The sequence below is a fragment of the Sceloporus undulatus genome, chromosome 2 (genome assembly GCF_019175285.1).
Source record: "Sceloporus undulatus isolate JIND9_A2432 ecotype Alabama chromosome 2, SceUnd_v1.1, whole genome shotgun sequence".
NCBI lineage: Eukaryota > Metazoa > Chordata > Lepidosauria > Squamata > Phrynosomatidae > Sceloporus > Sceloporus undulatus.
Window position 1 is genome coordinate 246,520,278 of NC_056523.1, and position 24,552 is coordinate 246,544,829.

Below are 24,552 nucleotides of genomic sequence, written 5' to 3' on the forward strand. Positions count from 1 at the left end.
TATTACATTATTATTATTATTATTATTATTATTATTATTATTATTATTATTATTATTATTATTATTATTATTATTATTATTATCTGCAGATGAAAAAGAACAAAAATATGGGTTGCTATTACAGAGAGCTTTCCTGCTAAGGGTATTCACTTATATTCCTTGCTTGATTAGACTATTCTGGAACAAATATTAGGGATTATTTTTTTTTTAATGTTGGTAGCAATGTAGGTTTGGAAGAAGTTAAGATTCACTCAATTCCTCCTCATCTCTTATACAAACCATCTTAATAAAAGTGTATTTTACAACTCTGCTTCTCTGTCCAGATGCCTTTGATCTATAAGATACTTCCTGCCTGATACACTCTTTAGACATTTCTCCCACTTGGTAATAGATTTGATTCTTTCACCAGCTTTATTTCTTGCCTTAGCCCTTGGTCCCTGCTTTGCCACTTTCTACAAGTGTATCGCCTCAGCTTTCTTTGACAACTTCCAGAATTCTTTGAAGATGTTGTGGACAATGTTATGTAGGCTCTGGAGTTTCAGGCTCCAATCTTCTCTCAGTCATTAAATCACATTTATTTTGAGAAAACCAATGTCTCTCAAGCACATACGAGACATGATAGCCCATTATACAGAAAGTGAGGAATCAAACTTTAAAAATTAAAAGGACATTGAGACATTGACAACTCTCAAACACATTTCTCTGAACAGCTAAGCTTAAAAGCAAGAAGTGTGTTTCAGTCATATAAAATCTCTTGGAGAGAGGTAGTTGTTTACCATGATACTGTTGACAAGAGTTCAGTTCCCTTGCTTTTAAACTCGGACCCAATCCTGATCCTATTCCTATTTGATTGGGGTGCTTCTATCTTTAAAAAAACAAAACAAAACAAAAAAAAAAACAGGACTGCTATCTAGTTTAGTCCTCAGCTTCCATGCTCCACTTTTATCATTATGATTTGCATAATGTACATAAATAAGTATGTAATAAAATTATCATTACCTACAGTTTATTATATACACACATATTATAATGTGGCCATACACACATTAAAAACCAGACATTCTCTGCTTACAGACTTAGAATTTAAGAGATCACACAAAAGGGGAAAGGGACAGGGAATTCTTACAATAAGCGTGGGCCACCACATTCATGGAGAGATCTACTGCCAGATGGTCAGTCAGCCAGGGTGGCATGACAAACAGGAGACTCCATTTTGCTTCTTCAGTGTCCTGTCTTCTTCCTAGAAGGATGAACATTATTTTCATGTGCCCTGGGCCAATTTGCAGGCTGGTTGACAGTGGAAGAGGCAGAACCTCCCCAAAGTAGGGTTTCAGTTAGGTCCATCTGGGGAGTATTTAAGCCCTTCCCCAACACTCTTACTCCCTTCAGCAGGATGGAGAAAATTCAGGGAGAAAGCTAAATAAATGAAGCTTAAGGATGAAATGATGACTGATGTATCCTTCAGGGTTTTTGTAAGGACTGCCAAGGGAAGTGTGTGAAATGTTTTGAATACACTAAAGTGTTACATATCCATTTCATCCTCTGTGACTATAGTTTTTCCTGTTGCATCAATGTTTTCCAGAATATAGACTTTCTGTGGATATTTGGCGATAAAATCATGCTATAGTGAGATCTCTAAATTCTCAGTATTTTCTGAGGAAGACACTTATTTTTTAATGAGAGGATTTCAACACCATCCCTTCTGGGCTGAGTCTGTAATGGTTTGTTGTTTTGGATGGATAGCTATAAGCTATGTTGCTAATCTTGCATCCATTCTGTGTACTTTCAGCTCACATACCAGAGAGATTAAAATTCATTTCTATACCAGATATCTGCCAGTGGAATTCTGGACTTCCATTGCAGCCCTCAAAAAAATTTACTCTAGAGGGATGATACTGAAGCAAAGTGGGAGCTGAATCAAATTTATGATGGTGTTGTATTTTTAGCTGTTTTCCAACAGCATTTAAATCCTGTGTTTGGGTGTTTATCACACTCTTCTCTGGCCTTTCACACAATTTTTAGTATTTTTTTCTGTAAAACTGGAACTGTTCTTATTAGCTTGTGGTTGCAAGTGCTCATGTGTACCCTCCCTCCTTCCAGAATTTTTCAGCCAGCCATTACCTACAGGTTGTACATTCCACTCTTGCAACCCAGGAGACTCCACCTTGCTTCTCCAGCTGTCTTCTGATTTCCCATTTCCACTGACATTCAACACCAATGTCCAACCCCAGTGTAATATTTTTTCCATTACACCATACTGTTTGTCCATAGAAATTCAGAATTGAATCCCCTATCAGATGGTCATATAGAAATGAACAAAAAGCTTGATGTCTGAGGCTTGCAAGAAGCTCTCACAGAATTTGATAGCCATTCCTCTATTACATTTAGAACAACATTACAGTGGTACCTCGGGATACGAAATACCCAGGTTACGAAATTTTCGGGATACGAAAAAATCCCATAGGAAAACATTGTTCCGGGTTACGAATGTTTTTTCGGGTTACGAAAAAACTTTTGGTGCTTTTTTCGGCTTTTTCGCATGGAATCGCGGCTTTTCCCCATTAGCGCCTATGGCAATTCGGCTTACGAAGGCTTTTCGGGTTACGAACGGTGCCACGGAACGAATTAATTTCGTAACCCGAGGCACCACTGTATATGTAATGGAACAGTTAGAGATGGAAATGATGGGCATGGAAGCTTCCATTATCCATTTATATATCATGTGCCAAGAGGTAAGCTAGAGCCTTTGTTGATCAGGGAAAATGAAGAGGAACAAGCACAGACTATGTCAAGAGGAGGAAAAAAAAAACTCAGGGAGTGACAGGGCAAAGGAAAGTAAAAGAATAATAATTTCTCCACCTTTTGTTAACTCACAGTACAGATCAGGCATATTCTAATAACAACCAGTGAATGAAATGTATGCAGTATTTTTAAAAAAATCCAAATGATTATGTAATATATTTGCATAATGGATAAGTAATCAGTAAGAACTATACATAATATGAAGCCCACAGTACAACAAAAAGAGAAAGTTAAAAACCTGGATGAGTTGTAGTGTCAACAGATTGCTGTGTCAACATTGGAAATATACCCTGAGAAGAATGGAATCATTATTGAAGCATATGAATTCTATATGTGACAGTTATGCCAGAATGCTCTCAGGCAAATATTAATCTGCCCTTTGAAGGAGTGTCTTTTTTCAGTGAGATTGCATTTGATGCTTAACTATATCTGCAGGTTCAGCATCTTCAAAGTGGTAATGGAATGGAGCAAAAGATATTTATGAAGCTAACTGAAATGCATACTTGGAAGCTTACTTAGCAGTACATCCTTGTTTCAGACCAATTGCTTTGATTCAGCCTGATCATGTATCATACACATAGCTCCATTGTAGGATGTGGAGAAACCCTAGACTTTGCCACATGTTCATTAAGAGGAGAGATTAATATTTATTTCACAGCTGATTGAAAGGGTTACATTTTCCTCATTTGTGTTACAGAGGAGAAAAAACTGTAGTAAAATATTGTGAGCTTGTAGATGTAAAAAGGAATTTATTCTTATTCCTGCTCCTTCCTCTGCACAGCAATTACTAAGATAACATAAGTAGCAATATTTCATATTGATAAAACTATCTATGGAGAATACTCAGAATTGAACAGTACAAACTAAGGCTGTACACAGATTTAGGCCTGTTACAGACTGCCAAAATAAAGCTGCTTTGGGTCTCTTTGGAGGTATGCTGTTTAAATGATGCATGGGTCCTAAGAATACGGAAGCTACACCAAAGCTGCACTCAGGTGCTTAGGAATGGAGTGTGGCTTTGGCGCAACCTCTGGACTCTTAGCACCCATGCATCATTTAAATAGCATACCTCCAAAGAGACCTGAAGCAGCTTTATTTTGGCAATCTGTAACAGGTCTTAGTAACTTATTTAATTTACCTTAGAGCAATTTCCATGCTTAGGGTAAGGTCTGCTTGACTTTGGACTGTTCTAGAGAAGACCTGCTAAGCCAAGAATGGAAGACAAAGCCTTACTTTGGGTTGTTGCTGTTATTTGGAAGATTTTTATATAGTATTGACTGTAATGAGGTAATCAACATAATGGTTATAGCTTTTCTTTATAGAAAAACTGGAAAGAATTTTCAAGTATAATAGTACTGTATGAGTGGATGAAAACTGTAAAAAAAACCTCAGATACGTGAAAGGAGGTCATGCTTGCCATCTTTAAAGTTAGTCAGGGTGATCTCATCACATGTGTCTCTCTTTTCTAAAAATGTCACTTGTGGGCAAAACCAGCTTTGCCATTCTCTTGTTTTATCCTTGTTAGAAGTGAAATGTAGCTAAAATGTGAAATGTTATATGAGTGTAGTCCTTTGGCACACTACAACCCTCTATGTGTGCATGAGAGAGCTTATCATAATCACATGCAACATATACAAAAAAAGTGGATGCCAAATCAGACTGATAATGTATAACAATACAGTATTAATCAGAGAAAGACAGACCCTCATTTAACACTGAATCAAAATAAAATGCAACTAGTGATAGAACTAGCGAGATGAAAAGTGACCAATAATTAACACTTATTATAGACATGAACAACAGGAAGAGTAAACAAAAATGAAGATGAAAAGATTGTATTTGTAGTTAAAATGAGCACCAACCACATTTTGTTGGAATGGAAAAGAACCCAACTCTATTAGTTACAGCTGAATAGACTTGTCCCACAACAAGGGGATGCTTTGGATGTTTCATTTGATATTCTTTTTGTGACTGCTATGATCGTCTTTAAAAATTTGGTTCACCTAAATGGCAGTGTTATGATTTGTAAATTAATAAATAGTATAAAAATAAATAATGAGAAGGACAAGGGAAGCAAGGAGGCTGAGATGTTGAGAATAATGGTAGAATCATGGAGTTGAAAGGGTCCACAATGGTCACCTAATCCAATCCCCTGCCATGCAAGAATATGCAACTGTGTACAGCACTCCTGAAAGATGCCCATCTGATTTCAGTTTAAAGACCTCCAAAGATGCCAAGCCAATCTATTGCACTGTCAAACAGCTTTTATAATAAAAAGGTTTTCCCTAATTTTTAGGTGGAATCTCTTTTCTTCTAATTTGAATTGTTTGGTTTGTATTATAGTATGTGAAGCACCTAAAATACCTGGCATCAACTTCTACATAGTGCCACCTCATATATTTGAAAATAGCTGTCATGTCACCTTTCAGTCTTCTTTTTCATGATTATGAGTTCCACAGTATAGTGACCAGAATCCTGTAGCTGATTTTTCGGATGGCTACTTCAAATCTGTTTATTGATCTAAATTTGAAATTATAGTTGATCAAATTTCAGATCATTACAGTAATACTCACCTTGGTTGCACTCGTTCACATAAAACCACATCTGTGCATTTTCTCTTCTATTTTCCATCTCTCTTCATCTCTTCCCTTCTCCTTTCTAACCCTTACTCAGGAGAATGAGAAGTAGTAAGATCTGCCCTTTAATTTGATGATTATAAATTGTAATTATAATTAGATGGCAAGAGAATGAAATAATAAATAAAAGAAATGGTGTCTGAGTATCTCTTCATGTAAGAATAGCTTCATGATGGTTTGGTCTGATATCTGATCTACTTCCACAGGGCTAGCTCTTCTTATTCCCATTCTTCCCATTCCATCTTCACAGAGAGCACTCCTTATGTCATACAAGATGATTTGGGCCAAAAGATTTTCACTCTTTCCCCTTCTGATCCTCCTCCTCAGCATTATGTCATCTTTGTTTGTACTTCAGTGAATGAAAAGTGCAAATTCCCACTCTCTCCCTCTTGATCCTTCCATCATGTGTTTGCTAGTGCAGAGATCTCATACACTCCCTGGCTTGATCATCCCCATTCATTTGCATGCCCGCTTGTGCAGAGATCTCCCACAATCCCTCTCCTCTGATTGATCATTTGCTCTCTTGCTCATGTGGAGACCTGCAATGTATGAATGGGAGGATTGGGAGAAGGGCGTGCATGAGATCTCCACAGGAGTGAGTGAGTGAATGATCAGGGGGATGGGAGGAAGAGGAATATGTGTGCTTCATTTATTGAAGTGAAAACAAAGATGAAACAATGCTGATATGGTGTGGGGAGTATTGTGTGTGTGTGTGTGTGTATGTGTGTGTGTGTGGCGAATGAAAACAGTAAAAACAATTGCAACAGTCAGGTGTAGAGGAGGAAGAGGGAGGAGTGGCCCAGTTTAACCTCTCATCTCTGATCTCATGGCTGAACATTTTGATATACAAACGATACATATTTTTTTTTAATTTCATTTCTCCACTCTGTGTGTGTGTGTGTGTGTGTGCATTTAAAATCCCCTCACTCAATGGGCTAGCAAAGGGGATTGAATGGGGAGGCATTCCAGTCAGAGTGGATCCAATAGAGTGACAGGCAAACAATAAGGGCAAATGATAAGTTGAGACATGCTGGGAAAGGGAAAAACATAGTTCACAGGGGGAAATGTGTGACCAATGCCACCTATTCTAAACAAGTTGTTGGTGGGAGAGAAAATAAAAACACAACTGAAAAAACTGGATAACCTCATGCATATCTAAGCATACCACTTGTGCATGTCTGCATGAAACAGCAACTTTTACGAAGAGAAGCACTGGCAGAATCGGTCATATTAAACAAATTATGACATTCAGTTCCACCAACATCGTGTAGTTAATTATTATTTTATTTACTCATACCCCACCTTTCTCCCAATATAAGGACTCAAGGGGGCACACAGTATTTTAAAACAATACAGTTTATGAAGATACAAAAGCATTAAAATGTATAAATATAATTTTTTTAAAAAATTAAACAATTTTAAAAGTTAAAACAATTATTCATTAAAATTTCAAATGTATCAAAAATTCTAAACAAACCTTGTATGTGGCTGAAAGCGAGGAACCCATCCAAATACAAATTGTGGTATGATGGAAACACCACCACAGACCTTTGCTCAAGAAGAACTACTAATCAGCAATCACCCCCAGAAGTATGACATCTAGTTGCCAAACATTTTAATTCTGAGAGGATACAACTTTTTCAACATGGCTGAATTTGCATTAAAGAATCCCTGTGATCCAGCCATGCTTGAGAAGAGAGAAACTTTCTTGAGCTACGGATTTGACAGCTTGACACGGTATATGGCCTTGAGTTAGAGGGCCATTAATTGTACCATTGTCTTCCAAACTCCATAACTAGATAGTGGGAATTCTATTACTGTCCCTGGATGGTGTTAATCATTCTCATGCCAGTAGACATCAGTCAGGAAGGTGGAAGTCGAAATGTCTGATACTTTTTATAATTACTGTACTTGTTTTCAATCATTTTATTAATTTTATTTGTTTTCTATCTTCTAAAGCATTCCTTTAGGATCCAACTTCAGTTTGAAAACACTACTATTCAGTTGCTTTCTTCAACTATTTTACACACATATGCCCATGTATGTATATTTATGTGAGCCAGAGTGGTGTAGTAGCTTGAGTGTCAGACTAGGATTTTGGTGACCAATGTTCGAATCCCTGCTCAGCCATGAAAACTCATTGGGGGAGCTTGGGACCTTGGATCTCAATCTCAGAGAAAGGCCATGGGAAAGCTGCTCTGAACAAATCTTGCCAAGAAAACCTATGCTAGGTTTGGTTTAGGGTTGCCACAAGTCAGCAATGACTTGAAGGCACACAATAACAAAGGTATATTAGTGGGTGCATATATTTTCTTACTTGCAGAAAATAATGAATTTGGAAACTGTTGAATAAATTGATTTCTGATGTGGTTACCTTGCAGCTTTATAGTAACTCTAATTATCAGGGTGAGGTAGTATGTTTCTCATTAAAGTATAGAACCTCTTTGATCTGAACTAATTAAAGGCACTTAGGAGTACACTACACTGTACTTAATAATTTAGCTTAATAACTACAATATGTGAAAAGTAGACAGCAAACACACATCCTCTATTTTTCCCTCATCTTCTTGTATCACTACTGTCTTAGTTCACATAACAGGAGGTCTCTGTCAGTGCTAAGAACATAGATAGAAATTCTCTACCTATTTACTGTGGATAGTTGCATCTAATTCTGCATTGTGTAACCTGGTCTTGTTATGTAAATAACTGAAATGAAATTTCTTTTGCCTATTGCTGTCAGATTAATGTGAAATCCAAAATTTAGATCCTTTTTGATCTTGGAAGCTAAGCAGGGTAAAGTCTGTATAGTACTTGGATGGGAGACCACCAATGAATAGCAGGTGCTGTAGGCTATATTTCAGAAGAAGGAACTACAAAAAACTATCTCTGTGTATTCCGTGCCTAAGAAAACCCTATAAAATTCATGGAATCACCATAGATCATCAGGCGACTTGAAGGCACACATACACTGGGAAAGTAGTTGTTAATAGTAGTTTTTGAAGAGGATCTCCTATGAAAATGTCATAGGTAAGGCATTTTTAGGAGATGACCATATCTCATCTATATTAATATCTTAGTTATCTTACTCTTAAATGAGATGAAATATACAGCAGCAGGTGCTAAAGACAATACTTAACCCTACTCCGTTGCAGCCCCCTATACAATTCCAAAGCGCTCTGTTCCAGAGAGTAGGAGAACTACCTGGAGGTTTGTTTGTTTGTTGTTTTGACAGCACATAGATCTGTAAACATGAAAGAGTTGCAGTACTTTGGTAGTCTTCTGCCAGTATGATTTTAACTTCATACACATTCATAGAAAAACTTACCTAGGAATTCTTCCTTGTTTGCCTTCCAAAGATTTAAAAATCCTTTTGGTAAAGTGCATTGGAATGTGGAAGGAATAGAAATCAAACACAGAATTCTGTGATACAGCTACAGATTAAGAAAACGGGGAGATCTACAATGAACAAGCAACAGTAGTCTGAGATATAATGAAATTTAAGAATCAGTCGGTCTTAATCCCTCTTGAAACTGAGTTGTCCTTCATATCCATCCGTGTGTGTGTGTGTGTGTGTGTGTGTGTGTGTGTGTGTGTGTGTGTAGTATACTAGAAGTTTATAAAGATATGTCTGCAGGAGATGTGAAGTAATATTAACCTCTAATTGACAAATTCTCTGCCTATTTCCTAATTTTTCATAAAAAGATCAATCATTTTAAAGTATTCGATTCTTCCACCACCATCCCCACAACATCTGAAATTCTAATGTGAATTTATTCTTTGTGTTACTTGGTTGGATTTAGTGTGTAATGTAATGGTTGTAAATCACTGGACATAGTGCCTCTACAGCAAATTTTCTTAAATTTACTAGACTGAACGTTTTTAAATGACCATACTGCTATGTGATGATTTTTATACTAGTCTTGTGAAGACTGTTTGGATACAGATTTGTTACAAAAGTACTTAAAATGCTGCATATAAATTAAACGTTAAAAAGGTAGATACAGACAAAATAAGCAGCTCAGTTATAATCTTTGGTTATGCAGCTCCTGTCTCAAGAACAGTCCATCCATTTCATATCATATGTCCTCCTTTTGAAAGATGAGCACTAGGTTCAAGTAACATTTCAGCAAGGCAGGAAATTGCATAATTTATAGACCTTTTAAAAAATGAAAAACAGACAAAACTGCTTTTTATAAATTAAATCTCTCTCTCTCTCTTTCCCCCCCCCCCACCTTTTCCCTCTCTGCAGATTGGCGCATTGAAGGATTACTACCACTTCTACCATAGTAAAACAATTAAAAGGTCAGTTCTCTCAAGTAGAGGTACTCACAGCTTCATTTCAATGGAACCAAAGGTAAGATTATACAGCAAGTCAATCATATAAGATGCAAGAGACTGCATTTTTAATTTGAAACTTTATGCCAGGAGATGTTTACCTGGATGGCATCTAAGATTACAAGAGCTGATGTATCATCTGTTCATCAGCCTTCTGCTTTGCATTAGGCTGGGATGAAACAATATTGTATTATTAATGGGCAGGCTGTCCTTAGAATATCATGTGCATCGTAGTTTATGGGAATAGCACATGTATCTGGTGATCAGTGTGTCAGCCCTGACTAATTTAAACAGGCCTAGACTAATACAACAGCCTTTTGAAAAAGAAAAAAAGCAGTGACCCCCTTCTTAGAATGAAGAAATGTATCTTGTGACAGTAGGCAGTACTGCTATACAATCTCAAGTAAATGCACTTTCACAGCACCTGTGCTTGCTAGGTTACACCCTTTGATGAAATATATCAGGTGTATCTGTTTGCAGCCTGTGCTGACGAAAATGCTACAGTCTTCAACCTATTTGTTTAATTCAGAATATTATGACCTGGGTGGAACTCCTACAAATGTAAAAAGTATAAATGGTTTTAGTGATACTATGTGTTGGGCATATGTAATGAGTAAATCTGGTTGCCTTTTTCACTTTCTTTTAATTCTGACAAGAGGTGTCATTATTAGCATGAAAACAGCCAAAAATTTAATATCTCCAAGTAGGCAGAAAAGCCGTGACTCTTATATTTTTCCCTCTCCTGCAACTGCACATTGCTATGCATGAAAAAAGGTGACATTGTATATAAGTTATGCTTTTTGAGTTAGATACAATTGCTGATTTTACATTACCACTTTTATTTAAGAAATGCCCTTTTTGTAAGGTAAGTGTTGACTTATGAAGGCAGTCTCTCATCAGTTCCATTGGTATTTTCTGATTGAGACTAAGAATTGGATTTAAGTTGTTGCTGTTGCTGCTCTTCTTAGATTACTCCAAATTTCAGAGAGTGCACAGTGTACCCCCAACTTTTCACAGTGTGTTCACAGATCATTCGATGTCAGTTTTAGCCTATAAGAAGCAATATGCCTCTGAGCATGAGTGAAAATATACTGCTGCTCTCATATCCAAATATCTGAAAGCCCAAATATCCCTGTATGAGCGTGCTCAAGTCTTACAACCTTCAGGAAAGAGCTTTCTTTCCTTTCCACCAGCCTCACGCTTCTCTTGTGAGGACACAGAACAGAGCCTTTTTTTGTGTGTGTGGTGGCTGTTCTTGGGCTATGAAACTCACTCTCAAGAGAGGTTCAGTCGGCCCTCTCTCTGCCCTCTTTTAATTGTTTGTCAGCTGAACAGGTTTGCATCCTTTAACTGTTTGGAATAGAAGGATGTGCAATAGATTGCTGATTTTTAAAAATGCATAATATGTGTTTTATGTGTTTTTAAATGGTTTAAATTAATGTTTTGGTTTAATTTAATGGTTCTTTGGACAACTGCTTGGATAGTGTATGAACAGATAGTGGACATGATAGTCTGATTCAATTTGACTGCTCTTATGCTTAGAACCTGAAAGCAGGACGTGAGAGAGCAAAGGCCTGTCTAGTTCATTCTGCTCACAAAATGGCCAAACAATTGCCATGGGATGCTTGCTAGGACAACATAAGCACAACTGCACCTATGCTTCCCATAATGCCTTTCATACAATAGATGACATATGACCATCCTGACTAGTAGTCATGAATGGCTCCTTCCTCCATAAATTTATCCAATATTTTCTAAAAACCTTCAGATTTAACATCCATCACTTTATCAGGTGGCAGGAATTCCAGAGTTTAGTTATGTGCCATGTGTTTCCTTTTATCTGTCCTGAAACTCCTATCATTCAACTTCAGTAGATGACCCCAGATTCTGTAATAATGAGAGTGATACATAATTTTATAGACCACTTTTATGTTTCCCTTATCTGCTTTTTTTGTAGGCTAAACCTTCTAGGCTTTGTTTTAGGGTAGTTTTCCCACTCATTTTGGTTACCCTTTTCTGTACCTTTTCCAGCTGTAGAATACCACTTGGAATTCAGTGACCAGAACTGTACACAGATATGAGCAGATGTGGTTGCTCCATGAATTTGTGCAAGGGCATGCAGATATGAGCCTTCTTCCTTTTCAATGCATTTGACTAAGTGTAGCAAGTAGAATGGTTTACTAATGGAGTATTGGCCATGAAAGTTGCCTATATCCTATGTCAAGAAGAATAAATGAAATCAATCTAGAAGAGAAACATTGTACAGTATTCGGAAACTGCATTGCATTTCCCTCATTATATATTATGATTGCTCTCACTCTGAATAGCTGATAGGGAGGGCTTGAACCACAGTGCAGAAAGTATGACCACAGCCAATTTAGAATGAGAACAATGCTTCCTGTATTACATCATCCCCATTCTCTAAAAATGACTAGAATAAATGATAGGATGCTCTTTATTGCAGAATTGTGTGAATGCAGAATGCAACTCAATGGATAGAGCTCACTTTTTTCCAATATTTTCTGCTATCTGTAGATGCTAAAAAAGGTTCATCCTTCAGTTTTTAAATTGCATATTAATTTGTTTAAGTGACATTTAGAAAATTCAGACTTGCCCCCTGCCCCAGCTACTAGGTCCTTCATAAAGTTTCATTATACTGACAATTTCATTATTCTGGGCAAGAAACAGATTTGTCAACAACTTTAGGAGAATTCCCTCACTAACTAATGTGATAGATTAAATAAAAATAAAAAATAGATTGTGAAATACATTAAGTAAGATTACGCTCATTTGTTCCTTTTTGCTTAAACTCCTCATTAGACTTGTTTCAAAGATGGACAATCACTTTGTTTTTACTTAGACACTTGGGTGCAGCTGGTTGTGGAAAAAGTAATGATATCTTGCTGTCCATCTTATCCTGTTATCAGATTATCTTAGAAATCTAAGCTCCAGAAAATAGTCAGGTATCATGTTCTCACAAGTTGCAGTGTTGATAGTAGTTGTCTTGAGGGCAGATTACGGTTTTTACATACTTTTTAGGCTGAAGGAAAGCTCATCATTGTGCCAGTAAATTTTGACAGAGGCAATACAGATCTGATGAAATCAAAGCATTTAACAACATGACAGACTTTTTGGGACTGTGATACATTAGGTTCTACTGTGTATCGCTGAGTGCATATGCATGTCAATACAAGCTATTGTTTCTGTTAACCTTGGTTCGTTGCTTCAGCTATGACTTTCATAGCAATCAAATAAACAGTGACTTGTCTTCACCATTTCTGGTTTTCCCCCAAAGTTATTTTTCCCTGGCCCTTCTATTAGTTTCTGTTTTATAGTGATGTCACAACAAGCCATGGTGCAAATATGCCAGAATTCATGAAGTCATAACATTGTTGTTGTTGTTGTTATAATATTACATGAGCTCCTGGGTTCATATTGTGATTTGTAGCTTGTTAACAAACTAGGGGTTGTAGCAGAAAAAAATGTGTTCATTAGAAAGAGTCATACGTCAACAAATGGCTTGTTGTGATGTGTGAACGTAGCAGCAACAACGCTATAACAAAGTATTTGTACATAGTATTTTTGTTGAGTGTTCACATCTGTTAACATTTATAATCTCAACAGTACAAGCTTATAAAGTAAGTCTGTGTTATCAGTATTGCCTTTCACAATGCAGCAAAAGTTCATGTTTAAGTGTGACAACCAGCCAGAAATGTTAAAATTTGCAAGTATTCAGAAAGGGGGGGGGGGGGGAGTTTTCCTAATTCTTGTCTTCATAGGCAAAAATGAATAATATTACTGCATATCTCCCCACTACAAGAAAGTTCTCCCAAAACTGTACGGTTTTTGAAAACTATTCACAGTTCAAAATTTATTATGTGAAAAACCAGTTGGGACCATGCACAGAAAATTGTTTGGTTTGTTTGTTTGTTTGGGGTCCAGAAAATATGGGAAACTTATCTTCTGTATAGGATGATTTTTTCTGCACACACAAAAATCAGTGTGTGTGTGTGTGTGTGTGCGCAGAATAAATTCTGGACTGTGAAAATTCTTATCTATCTTAGATTCTCCTCATCAGGGTTCCTTACACTCAGCCATAGGTGCCACTTCAATAGAGATGGAAAAATATTTTAAAATAGTTGTATAATAGACTGTTAACTTCTGAACCAGATGATGTAATCCTAAAAGGTCATGCAGGTGAGATTGATTTTTAGTAGAGCCTGTGGTCTGTTTGTATGTTCTGTTGTCTGGATTCCCTCTTCCAGTCAGAAGAAATGCATTTATTTATTTATCTGTTTATTTGATTTTCATCCTCCTTATGTGGAACCCAAGATGGCCTTTCTTTTCAAACGTAAATAGAATGTATTGCTCACCTTTCCTGTCTAGTAATCACTTTTCAAAAAGCTTCTGTGAGTTTCTGTGAGTCCTCACTTGGTCTTTAGAAGACGTTTTGTTAAAACTGAGGCTGCATACTTGAAGCTACAGTAAAAGAAAATTCAGATGTGATGGTAAATGATCTTAAGAAGTAATGGGCAGGGTGGGGATCATAAAATTGATGCCTTTAGATCCATTATCAGAGCAAAACAGGTTATGGCTGGATAAAGTGCTACTGCCTGTTTTCATCAGCCTGATGAGAAGAATCAGATCTCCTGTGAGAAATAAACGATCAAACAAAAGACTAGTTCCCATTGGCCAAAGTAATAGATTTTGGGGAAAATACTAATTTTTATAGAAGAACAGTGTGGTATAGTGATTTGAGTACTAAGACAACAGGAGACCAGGGTTCAAATCCCTGCTCTGCCATGGAAGTCACATTCTCTCAGTTTCAGAGAAAGGCAAACCCGCTCTGAACAAATTCTGCCAAGAAAACTTCATGATAGGTTTGCCTTACAATCATCATAAGTCAGAAATGACTTGAAGGCACACAACAACAACAACAACAACAACAACAAATTATTATTTTTTACATATTTTATTATTTATTGCCGACTGCTCAGAGATCTTTGCTGCTGAGTGGTCCACATATTCAGAGTAAATTCCCAAAAACACAGAATAAGATTGCTGGTTCTAGTGAGACCATAAAAGACCAACTGAGTCCCAGTACTGACCGCCAGGACTCAATGTCCTGGTGGCGATAGTAGGGCTTGGGACCGCACACCAACCACATGGTCCCGAACCCTACTATGTGCATTACAGCATTACAGCGCCACCCCACCCAAACGGGGGGCATGTGCATGACATGTGGGCATCGCAGCGCCCACACGTCATGCAAAGGAAGAGAAGTCTCTTCCTTACAATGTCCCAATGCAGCCCTTACGATGTCCCAAAAAAGGAGTTCCTCTCGGCGGCTCCTTTTTTGGTTCTCAGCATTGCCGGGCGATTTCGTTGCTACGGCAATGCTGCGGACCAAAAACGGGCACTTACAGACCGCCCTGAAAGGGGTGGTCTGTACTGCTCCAAAGTGTGTTTCTCAGTCACATGGATAAGCTGGAAAATGATAGCCATGTGGCCACTGGCTTTTGGAAGTAGTCCTCCAAACAATTTAAAAAATGAACACTTTGACGAGGTGGAAACCAACTTTGTTTCCAGCAGTGGGGGATACATGTAGAGGTGTGTGCATATAGGGCCAATCAACAATGATACTTTAGACAAGTATATGGGCAGCAAATTACTATCAGTTTCAGACCAGGGGCCCATTCACATTACAGAATTATAGTACAGTACAGTTATTCCACTTTAACCACCATGGTTCCACCCTGTGGGGTCATTTGGTTAACAGTTTAGGGAAGGGAATTTAGAATTCTCATCCAGAGTGCTCCTGTGCCTCACCAAACTATAAACCGAGGATTCTAGGATAGAGTCGTGGAAGTAAAAGTGGAATAATAGCACTATAATTCTGTCATGCAAATGGGCCCAAACTCACAGAGGGTCTCTTAGCAGGAGGAATGTAGTCATATGGGTTGAATCCAAGTAAAAATCCAGCACAATCTCTGTCAGGGATTTGAAGGGTTAAAACACAGCACACAGGGAAACGCTTGATGTGTGTGTGTTTGGCCATGAGCATTCAGCAGAGTGGCAAGGCTGATCAGCACAGCTGAAGCTCATTGTGTCAAGGACTCTTCAATGCCCAAGTGCAGGTAGCCATGGATGATGAAACCATGTGTCTAGATTGCTCAGGAGACACACGACATGGCTACACACCTGAACTCACTGGGTTTGGGAGACCACATGGTCTGGAGACTTTATAAACCCAGGGGTTGCAAGGGATTGTTTGTGGGTTTGTAGAAGGAGTTGGATTGGTATGTTTTGGAGTTTTAGAGATCTAGTTTTGTATAATAGCACTATGAATAAAGAGCACTTTGGGAGACTTAGTTTCTCTGGTGGTTGCTGTCATCCTAAATTGGACTTTGGAGCCACGCTTCGGCTTCTGGAAATTTTCCAGCTCTGCTCCAAGGGTCTGATTTAACCGCAGGACTCGTTTGAGTTGCTGACAGTGGTTGTTGGACCCCAGCAGTTGCGCTGACAATCTCAACATGGTCGTTACTGTGAATGTATCAGTTACATCTCAGTCAATAATACATGATATATCATTCACCTTGCCTCACCTCAACTGCTGTTTACTGATCTGAAAATAATGTTCTAATAGTAAATAAAGCCATATAGGTATGACTACCAACTAAAGATGCTACAGAGGGCAAAGGAGTCAAAGCAGATGATAGAGGGCATATTGCTGCTCTCTGAAGCATCTGTCCTCTCACCTAAATAAAGTGTGAAGAATGGGACTTTGCAAGACAGAACCCTAGGTGAAGAATAGGGAGGAAAGAAGCAAGAATGGATTGCTTCTTTATTTTACTGTCTCTTGTCCCGATCCAGAATAAACAGCATAGACTGTGATTATGTAGCTCCTCTTTTTCAGTTGTGGTCCTTCTCTTACTCTGTTTAATATCGCCTTTGCTGATTTTCAAATATTGGTAATAATGCAGGATTATGCTGAATAATATTTCTGTTAACTATAGCCATGTGGTAAAAAAGGCACATACCTATATGAGATAACAACATAGCACTAAGAATTATTGTTTTGGTCCTTTGCCCTCATAAATGCCTCTATGCTATTTTGTAATTCTTTTCCATGTATTCAGCAGCTTTCTTTGGTCAAGCACTGCTCCTGCTTTTTATTCTGTTGATGGCTTTTTCACCAAGATAGTTTGGAGAAAAGCAAATAGCAGGTGTTCATGATGTGCATCAGCAATTGGACACATCTGTATTTGGATGGTCAGAAGAGTCCTAGACAGGAAATGGAGAAGCAAATAAGGGAAAATAAATCCCAGGCTTATGATGGGGAGAGCTTAAAGTCATGTTAGAAGGAAAGCATTCTTAGAGACAGCTATTATGCATTTTAACATAAAAACACATTTATGTTTGTTTAATTTTAAAAGTTTATTTGTAAATGTAAAGTAAAATATATTTTCATTGTTTTTCAGCTTGACTTGGTGTTATGTAGAAAAAAATCAATTAAACAATTGAGCAGCTTCATAATGAAAGTCTTCATTATGAAATAGAATATCACAGACAAACAGATTTCCCTGAACATATTTGAAGAGTTCAGCTGGACAGGGTCCAAGAAAAAAGAAAAGGAAAAAGAAAAGAAAAAATTATTGTCAGCTGTATTCTTCGAGGATTGTTAGGAGACTTTACTCAGTTTACTTGCCAGCAAAGGAAAGACATCAAGTAGCTGTTTTGGCTGATGGGCTGATGTGTTACAGATTGATCCAGAAAAGGAAGAAATGGAGAGAGAGAAGTTTTGGATCAAAATAAAGGACAACACTTGACCAAAGAAAGCTGCTGAATGGGGGAGGAGGGAAGCTAATCGTGCAGGGCTGGCTGCCATAAGATCCTTTAGTAGAGGATGGAGAGAAAAGGAACATTTTGGAAAGAAAGTATGTAGACCACACTGTCTAGGAATGTGATAGCAAAGGGCTATTTTTACAGGGTACAATACAATGTATGAGTTCAAAATTTATATGACAGTTTGAGAGGAATACCCTGCCTTTTAAGTATATATAGAGATACAAAATACATACTAACTATGTATGTAGTAATTCTGAGGGAAGAATCCCTCCTAGAATCTTCAAATTAGCATGGCCAGAGTCTGTGTCTGGTAGGGGATTATGCGAGTTGTACCCTAGAAAAGCTGCCCATACGACGTACACAGAGTTCTGAATATCATCACTCAAGTTTAGATCAAGATGACCTAATATGTGGAGAAAGCTTCTGTGTGTTTTTGAAGGGAAGAGCAAGGTTTTTATATTACAGTCAGCCCTTCTTATACACGGATTTTTTATACACGGATTTAAGCATACATAGGGTTGCCATCCCTGGGGACCTCCAAAACGGGAAAAATGTAGGACATCGTTTAAAAATGTAGGACTTTTTGTGTGTTTCCTGGCCAGGAATTGTTAACCTTGTCCAAGGCCTCGTGGGGTCTGGGAGACAGCGTCACCCAAGCCCCAGCGAGGCCTTGGAGAACTCCGCCATCCGCGGAGCCCCAGCCAGGCCTAGCTGGGCCTTGGAGAGCGTCCTCCAACCCCAGCCAAGCCTAGAGGACTCCGTGATCGCGGAGCCCACCAGGGCCTAGCTGGGCCTTGGAGGAACGTCCTCCAGCCCAGCCAAGCCTAGAGGACTCCGCGATCGCGGAGCCCCAGCCAGGCCTAGCTGGGCTTGGAGGAAGCGTCCTCCCAAGCCCCAGCCAAGCCTGGAGACTCCGCGATCGCGGAGCCCCAGCCAGGGCCTAGCTGGGCCTTGGGAGGAAGCGTCCTCCCAACCCCAGCCAAGCCTGGAGGACTCCGCGATCGCGGAGCCCCAGCCAGGGCCTCTGGGGGGGGGATCCGGGGGAATCCCCCGCCTCCCCGCGCGCCCGCGCCACCGTTCCCCCGTCTCCTCTCCTCCTCCCTGCGCGGAGAGATGCTGCCTATCCTTCCACCTTTGCCTCCTCCGGCTGCCTGGGGGAGAGGGGGCGAGGAGGAGGGTGGCGCGGGCGACGGGGAGGCACCGCCTCCAGCTTCGCTCCTGCGCCCCAGGCAGGCCTCGCTGCCCCTTCTTCCTCCCCGCCTCCCCGAGGTGGAAGAGGAGGGCAGCGAGGCCTGCCAGGGGCGCAACAACCCAGGCTGCAACCGGGGGGCTCCCGGTTTTGGGGCTGCACCCCGTGCCGGGAGGGCCCCCGGGCCCCCAAAATCGGGAAGTTCCCGGTTGCAGCCGGGTTATGGGAAGCCTAAGCATACACGGTTTGAAAATGTTACAAAAAAGTATAAATTTACCTTGCTGTTCCATTTTTTATTAGGGACACCATTTTGCTATGTCATTATACTTAATGGGACTTGAGCATACACGGATTTTGTTATACACGGGGGATCTTGGAACCAAACCCCAGCATATAACAAGGATCCACTGTATAACAATTTATGGCATGAAGGAGTTACTTATGCTTTGAATTTTTGTGCTTTTTTGTTGTAATTATAATAGGAAGGAGTTTTTGTAAAACTTAGATATGCAATCCATGTTCCAATCATTACTGGTTTGGACTGAAAATACAGTAGTATTGGTTTGAAAGGGTCCCAACCAACCTAATTACATCATATACACTAAATTGTTGTTGTGTGGGTGTCTTGAAGTCATTTCCAACTTATAGTGACTCTAAGGTGGATCTATCACAGAGTTTTCTTGGCAAGATTTGTTCAGAGTGGGTTTACGTTTGCCTTCCTCTGAGCCTGAGAGAGTGTGACTCGCTCAAGGCCACTCAGAGGGTTTCCATTGCTGAGCAGTTTTATGATAGTTTTATTCAGGTGTAGTTTTATTATAGTTATGGTACTGCTGAGAAACAAGAGAATCCAGAAATAGGGCAAAGATCATAAGGAGAGAAAATAACTAACCAAGTGCCTGTGCTGTTCGCAGTCTTGCCATATGCAGATTTGAGATTACGTGGACAATGAGCCCATGGTGTGTGCTGCGTTGCGTGCTGCAGGGGCACACCCCATTCAAATGAATGGGGTTTGAACATTGGCAGAATTTACCTTGCATGGGGGGGGGGGGGGGTCTGGAACGGATCCCTTGTGTAAGGCAAGGTGAACTGTAACCCCGAAACAGACAAAGTATGCTCAGAAGCTAGGGTTGCCATACTAATCAGTTTGCTAGATTTAATCCAGATTCTATCATATTATTCTGTGTCTCTATTTGGACCCTTAGCAAGCCCAGATTCTAGTCTTTTCTTTTTAAAATAAAAGTTAAATCTCTAGCTTTCCTGAAATAGTGATTATTAGGGAAAATATGTAGCCCTATTTCGTTTTGTGACTAACAGGGTTGTCTTTCAGTGTTTAAACAATGGGTTAAGTCTCAAAGTCATAGTTTTCAGTATATTCCATAAAGGCTGAAGCTGAAGAAGTTAATTTCTTCCAGTCCCTGGGAAAATGTTACAGTTTTGAGAGAAAGTCTAGTCTATTTGTGAAGCTGGGAGGGGTGTGTGTGTGTGTGTGTGTGTGTGTGTGTGTGTGTAGAGTAGAACTACCTGCAAACAATGCATAGAAAGCCAAACTATGGAAATGAGTAGGGTGGAAAATTCAACAGAACAATGTACAATTGAAAGCAGGCCAAAATGCCATGATGAAATTATTACTGTTGCAATATTATTAGTGACACAGAACCATTAAGATGCTCTGCCCTAGGAGACCTGTAGATCTGGGTGGACTCTTGATGTCTCTTGGGGAGTTTTCTGTTGCTTTGAGAGGCAATCCTGTCAAAGTCCTGGCTGACCTCTAGAATGGTGAAATGGCCAGGATGGTGGACATGATCACTCCTGAACATCCCCTCTCCCAAAGTAGAGCCAACTGGCCTTCTGGATATCCATGAAGCTGGTGGTGATGAAACAAGTGAGAAAGTGACTAGAGCAGCATTGGCAGAATACCCAAAGTGTATCCAATCGAACACAGGCTAAAACTTATCTGAGGGCTTGCTCTGTGGCAATAAGGGCAGCAAAGGCAAATTTCTTCTCTGCTTTTATTCTGTTCTACAGGGAGCCATGCAGCAGAGCTGTTTCAAAGCAGCTCCTTTTTGTGCCCCCAATGAGGAGATGGCAGGCAAGTAGTGAATACTGTAGTAAGAAAATTTGCAGCCACTGGCATGCAGATGAATGGGCTGGTAGACATAGATATGGATGATGGAAAGCAGTAGGTGTTGCAGCAAAGGAGAGGAGCAGCAACAGGTAGATGCATGAGTGTATATGAAGTGTAGGCTGGGAATGCAATAGTGGTGGAAAGGCACAAAGACAAGAGAAGGTGAATGGAACAGGATTGGGAGTACTTTGGGAGGTGGCCTGGATTAGGGAACATCTAGTTCCTTGAAGCATAGACCTCCTACCTAAAGATCACCCCCAATCTTGGTTAACTTACTCCAGGTCTAACACTCTTAAGTGCAGGCTTTCTCAGATCAATGCTTATTATATAAATGCTGTGACAGCTGACACTGAGTGGTAGAGAAGCTTTACAGAAATTAATATATGTAAATTTCATGATGTGAAATAATGTACAATTGCATAATATTATATATAATACATTAATTAGCCTACCAGGCTGTGGAAAACTAGAATATGGCAACCATATCAGTAATCAGAGAATGTTGAGTGTTTTTTGGGGGTGGCATGGAAAGTGGGATTGGCAAGGGAGCAGTGGAATGGAGTATCATTAAAAAGGCATGACTGGAACATGGGCATGCTACACTGCAACATCTTCATGATCTTCATCGTCACATTTTCTAATCTGCCAGCATGACTCTGGGAGACTGCATTTACCACTTTATGGCATGCACTATGAAAGCATGTTACTTAAAAGATATAGGTCATAGGCCCATGGCACTAAATGGCCTAAAATTTGGATGTGCTAATTAATAGGTGTATATGCAAATTTAAAATTACAGTTAAATAAAAGCATATGCTGGATGCTCTCCTCTCAGCTTTACCATTTCCATCCTCATCCTTCCACATTTACCGCTCAATCCCATACACGTCTACTCAAAATTAAGACTAATGGTTGGGAATTTTGTGATGTCCAAAACATCTGGAGTACCAAAACCTGAGAATCATTTGATTAAATCCTCAGTATTCCTTTTTATTAAAGAGATTAAACACTCATAATTCCTGTCACAAACAAAGTATGATTAGATCACATATATTCTGTATTCACAAATCTTATGCACAAATCTTTTACAAACTCTTTTGTGGAGGTTGGATTTTGTTCTATTTTACTGTATGGGTGACAGGGCAACCCTTGAATATTTTTCCTGATTTGAAGATAGCAGATTTAGCTGCAGCAGAGGAATCCTAAACAAGAGGAAACTAAGGCCTGGAACTTAGCTTTTTGAGATTTCTACTCCAATAAAAGTAAAACCTTTCCTTTTTTGGACTTTAATTGGCTGCGTTTTACCTATACAGTTCACCCTTGCCATACACGGAGGATCTGCTCCACCTCCCTCGGTGCATAAGGCAAAAAATGTGGGACCTCAGGTCCCATTTGTATGAATGTGATGCACTCCCATGTGCTACACAGCATGAGCATTCTATGGGGGCTTGCTATCCACGTGACCTTGAGTCCGTATATGGCAAGCCCACGTATGGAATGGGCACACTGTACAACACCTAAAAGCAGTACAGAGACTTGTTAAGAAATGTAATATTTTCTGCCTACATAAGAGGCCTGTGGCTTCACAAAAGTCAGAGACACCCTGGATCCCAAGTGGAGTTACTTTACCGCTGCTAATGAAGTTTAAAATTTATTTTCCTTTCCTTCAGTCCGTTCATGGCCTGGAGGAGAATGGCCTCTGCCTGCAACTGAACAACAGAAACAACATCTGACACAAAATGTAGGCCTGTGACTCCAGCACTATCACTTTTCTTTTCTTCTGCATGATTTTTAACCTATTTTGCCTGATGAAAACACCAGTGGAGTTTCAAAGGCTTGCACGATGTTTTGTGCATTTTGGTTGTCCAATAAAGGTATTACTATATTTTTGTGAGTCTTTTCAAGCCATGAGGCGATGTTCTAGAAGAGTTTATTTTTGACACTTCGCCAGCAGCTGTGGCTGGCATCTTCAGAGAAAGCTGGCATGGAAGAGAGGGGTATATATACTGTTGGTTGCGAGGAAGCGATTTACATGTTAATCTGTGTATTATTCTGTTGTTGAATGGCAAGGCCTCAGGGTGTCTAATTAATGATACATTTTCTGCTGGGAAACCCCCTCACCCTGGGTGGTGTTCATTTGCAATTTCTGGGTCTTGATTTTGGTTTTTTTCAGGACTGGTAGCCAAGCTGTTGAAGTTGTCCAGGTGTTTATGGATTTCAGTGGATTCCCTGTGCATTTCGATGATAGTTGTTGGCATGGTCCAGAATTTCTGTGTTTTCAAACACCATTCAACAACAGAACAATTCACAGATTAACATGTAAATCGCTTCCTCTCAACCAAAAATATATATACCCCACTCTCTTCCATGCCAGCATTCTCAGAAGATGCCAGCCACATCTGCTGGTGAAATGTCAGGAATAAACTCTTCAAGTTTGTAGCCTGAAAAACCCACAAAAAACAATGGATGCTAGCCATGAAAGCCTTCAACTTCACAAAGTATTGCTCTTTTGTGGATTTTTTCCCCATATATGGCCAAACTGGCTATCCCCTGCATGTGTTTCCTGGAATTTCTAAGCAAGTTAGTGCTAAATCTTCTAGCTGTTGCAGGTGTATTGAGTTCAAATGGAGGCAGGTTTTGGGAGATGTTGATATTATTTGAAAGAAAAAAAAACCCTTCACTCACTTTGAATTGGTGGTGATCTGGACACATGGCATTCTGACCAGTTCACAGTGGGTGCAGGGCTTTTGGGCTCCTGAGGGCTTTAATCTGTAAAAAAAAAAAAGAATGTTTATTTTCTCCAGATTTTCCTGGAAAATTTGGATGAACAGATGTGTAACCAGTTGATTCATACTGGTGGTGAAGGGAGGAATTTGTTGTGGTTGGGGTGATACAGACAAGGTTGTTCAGTTGTAAAGCAGCCATGGATGTGTGGGAGAAAATAATTTGGGGAAGATTACTTTATGGGGCATTATTTTATAATGAAGCAGACAGAATGGGGGAATGTGTGACTTCTTAAGACAAATTTGTCATGATTTGCCTTGCTGTCCATATAGTAATAGTGTAGACAAGCCCAAGGTTGCTTGAATTTGGAAAAGCCAGGGCCCATCTGAATTTTACATTAAGTGTAGATTTGCTCTTGTATTAAGGGAGATTATGTCAACATGTCATCTCAAAACATGTGCTATGGTAGGTTCACCAAGTCAGTTTGGAATAAGTGTAAGTAATAGTGAATGCCAATGGCACTGCATTTCCATAGTGGTGGGACTACCTGTTCCTGTGAGGCAAGAGGCTATGCTGATGGCAGCAGTGCTGCTGGTAGGATCTCCCATGTCATACAAGCTTTTTCTGTGGAAGCAGACAAAATGTACCAAACAGCCATTGGACAACAGCTGTAGTGGAGGTTTACATTGGTGGAGGATCTCCCAGAAACAATGGCAGTGGCACCATAGCTAATGTTTGCTAGTTCAGCACAGAAGGAGGCATTGTAAATCTCCTTCTGAAGATCTTTTACCATGAAAACCCTATATTAGAGAATTCAAAATTAAACTAGTGAAAATGCCAGAAGATGAGACTCCCAGATAAGATGGCATTCAACTAACTACTGGAATAGAACA

At 39.5% G+C, this 24,552-nt stretch overlaps 1 protein-coding gene across 2 annotated transcripts in view; it reads left to right on the forward strand.

Moving 5' to 3' along the window:
• The window catches only part of PCSK5 (proprotein convertase subtilisin/kexin type 5), a 350,841-nt gene that overhangs the window by 19,886 nt on the left and 306,403 nt on the right, over positions 1 to 24,552 (forward strand). For both annotated transcript variants that reach the window (XM_042452306.1, XM_042452305.1), the window contains exon 2: positions 9,688 to 9,792. In XM_042452306.1, coding sequence (XP_042308240.1) covers positions 9,688 to 9,792 — 105 coding nt within the window. The remainder of the gene's footprint in view (positions 1 to 9,687; positions 9,793 to 24,552) is intronic.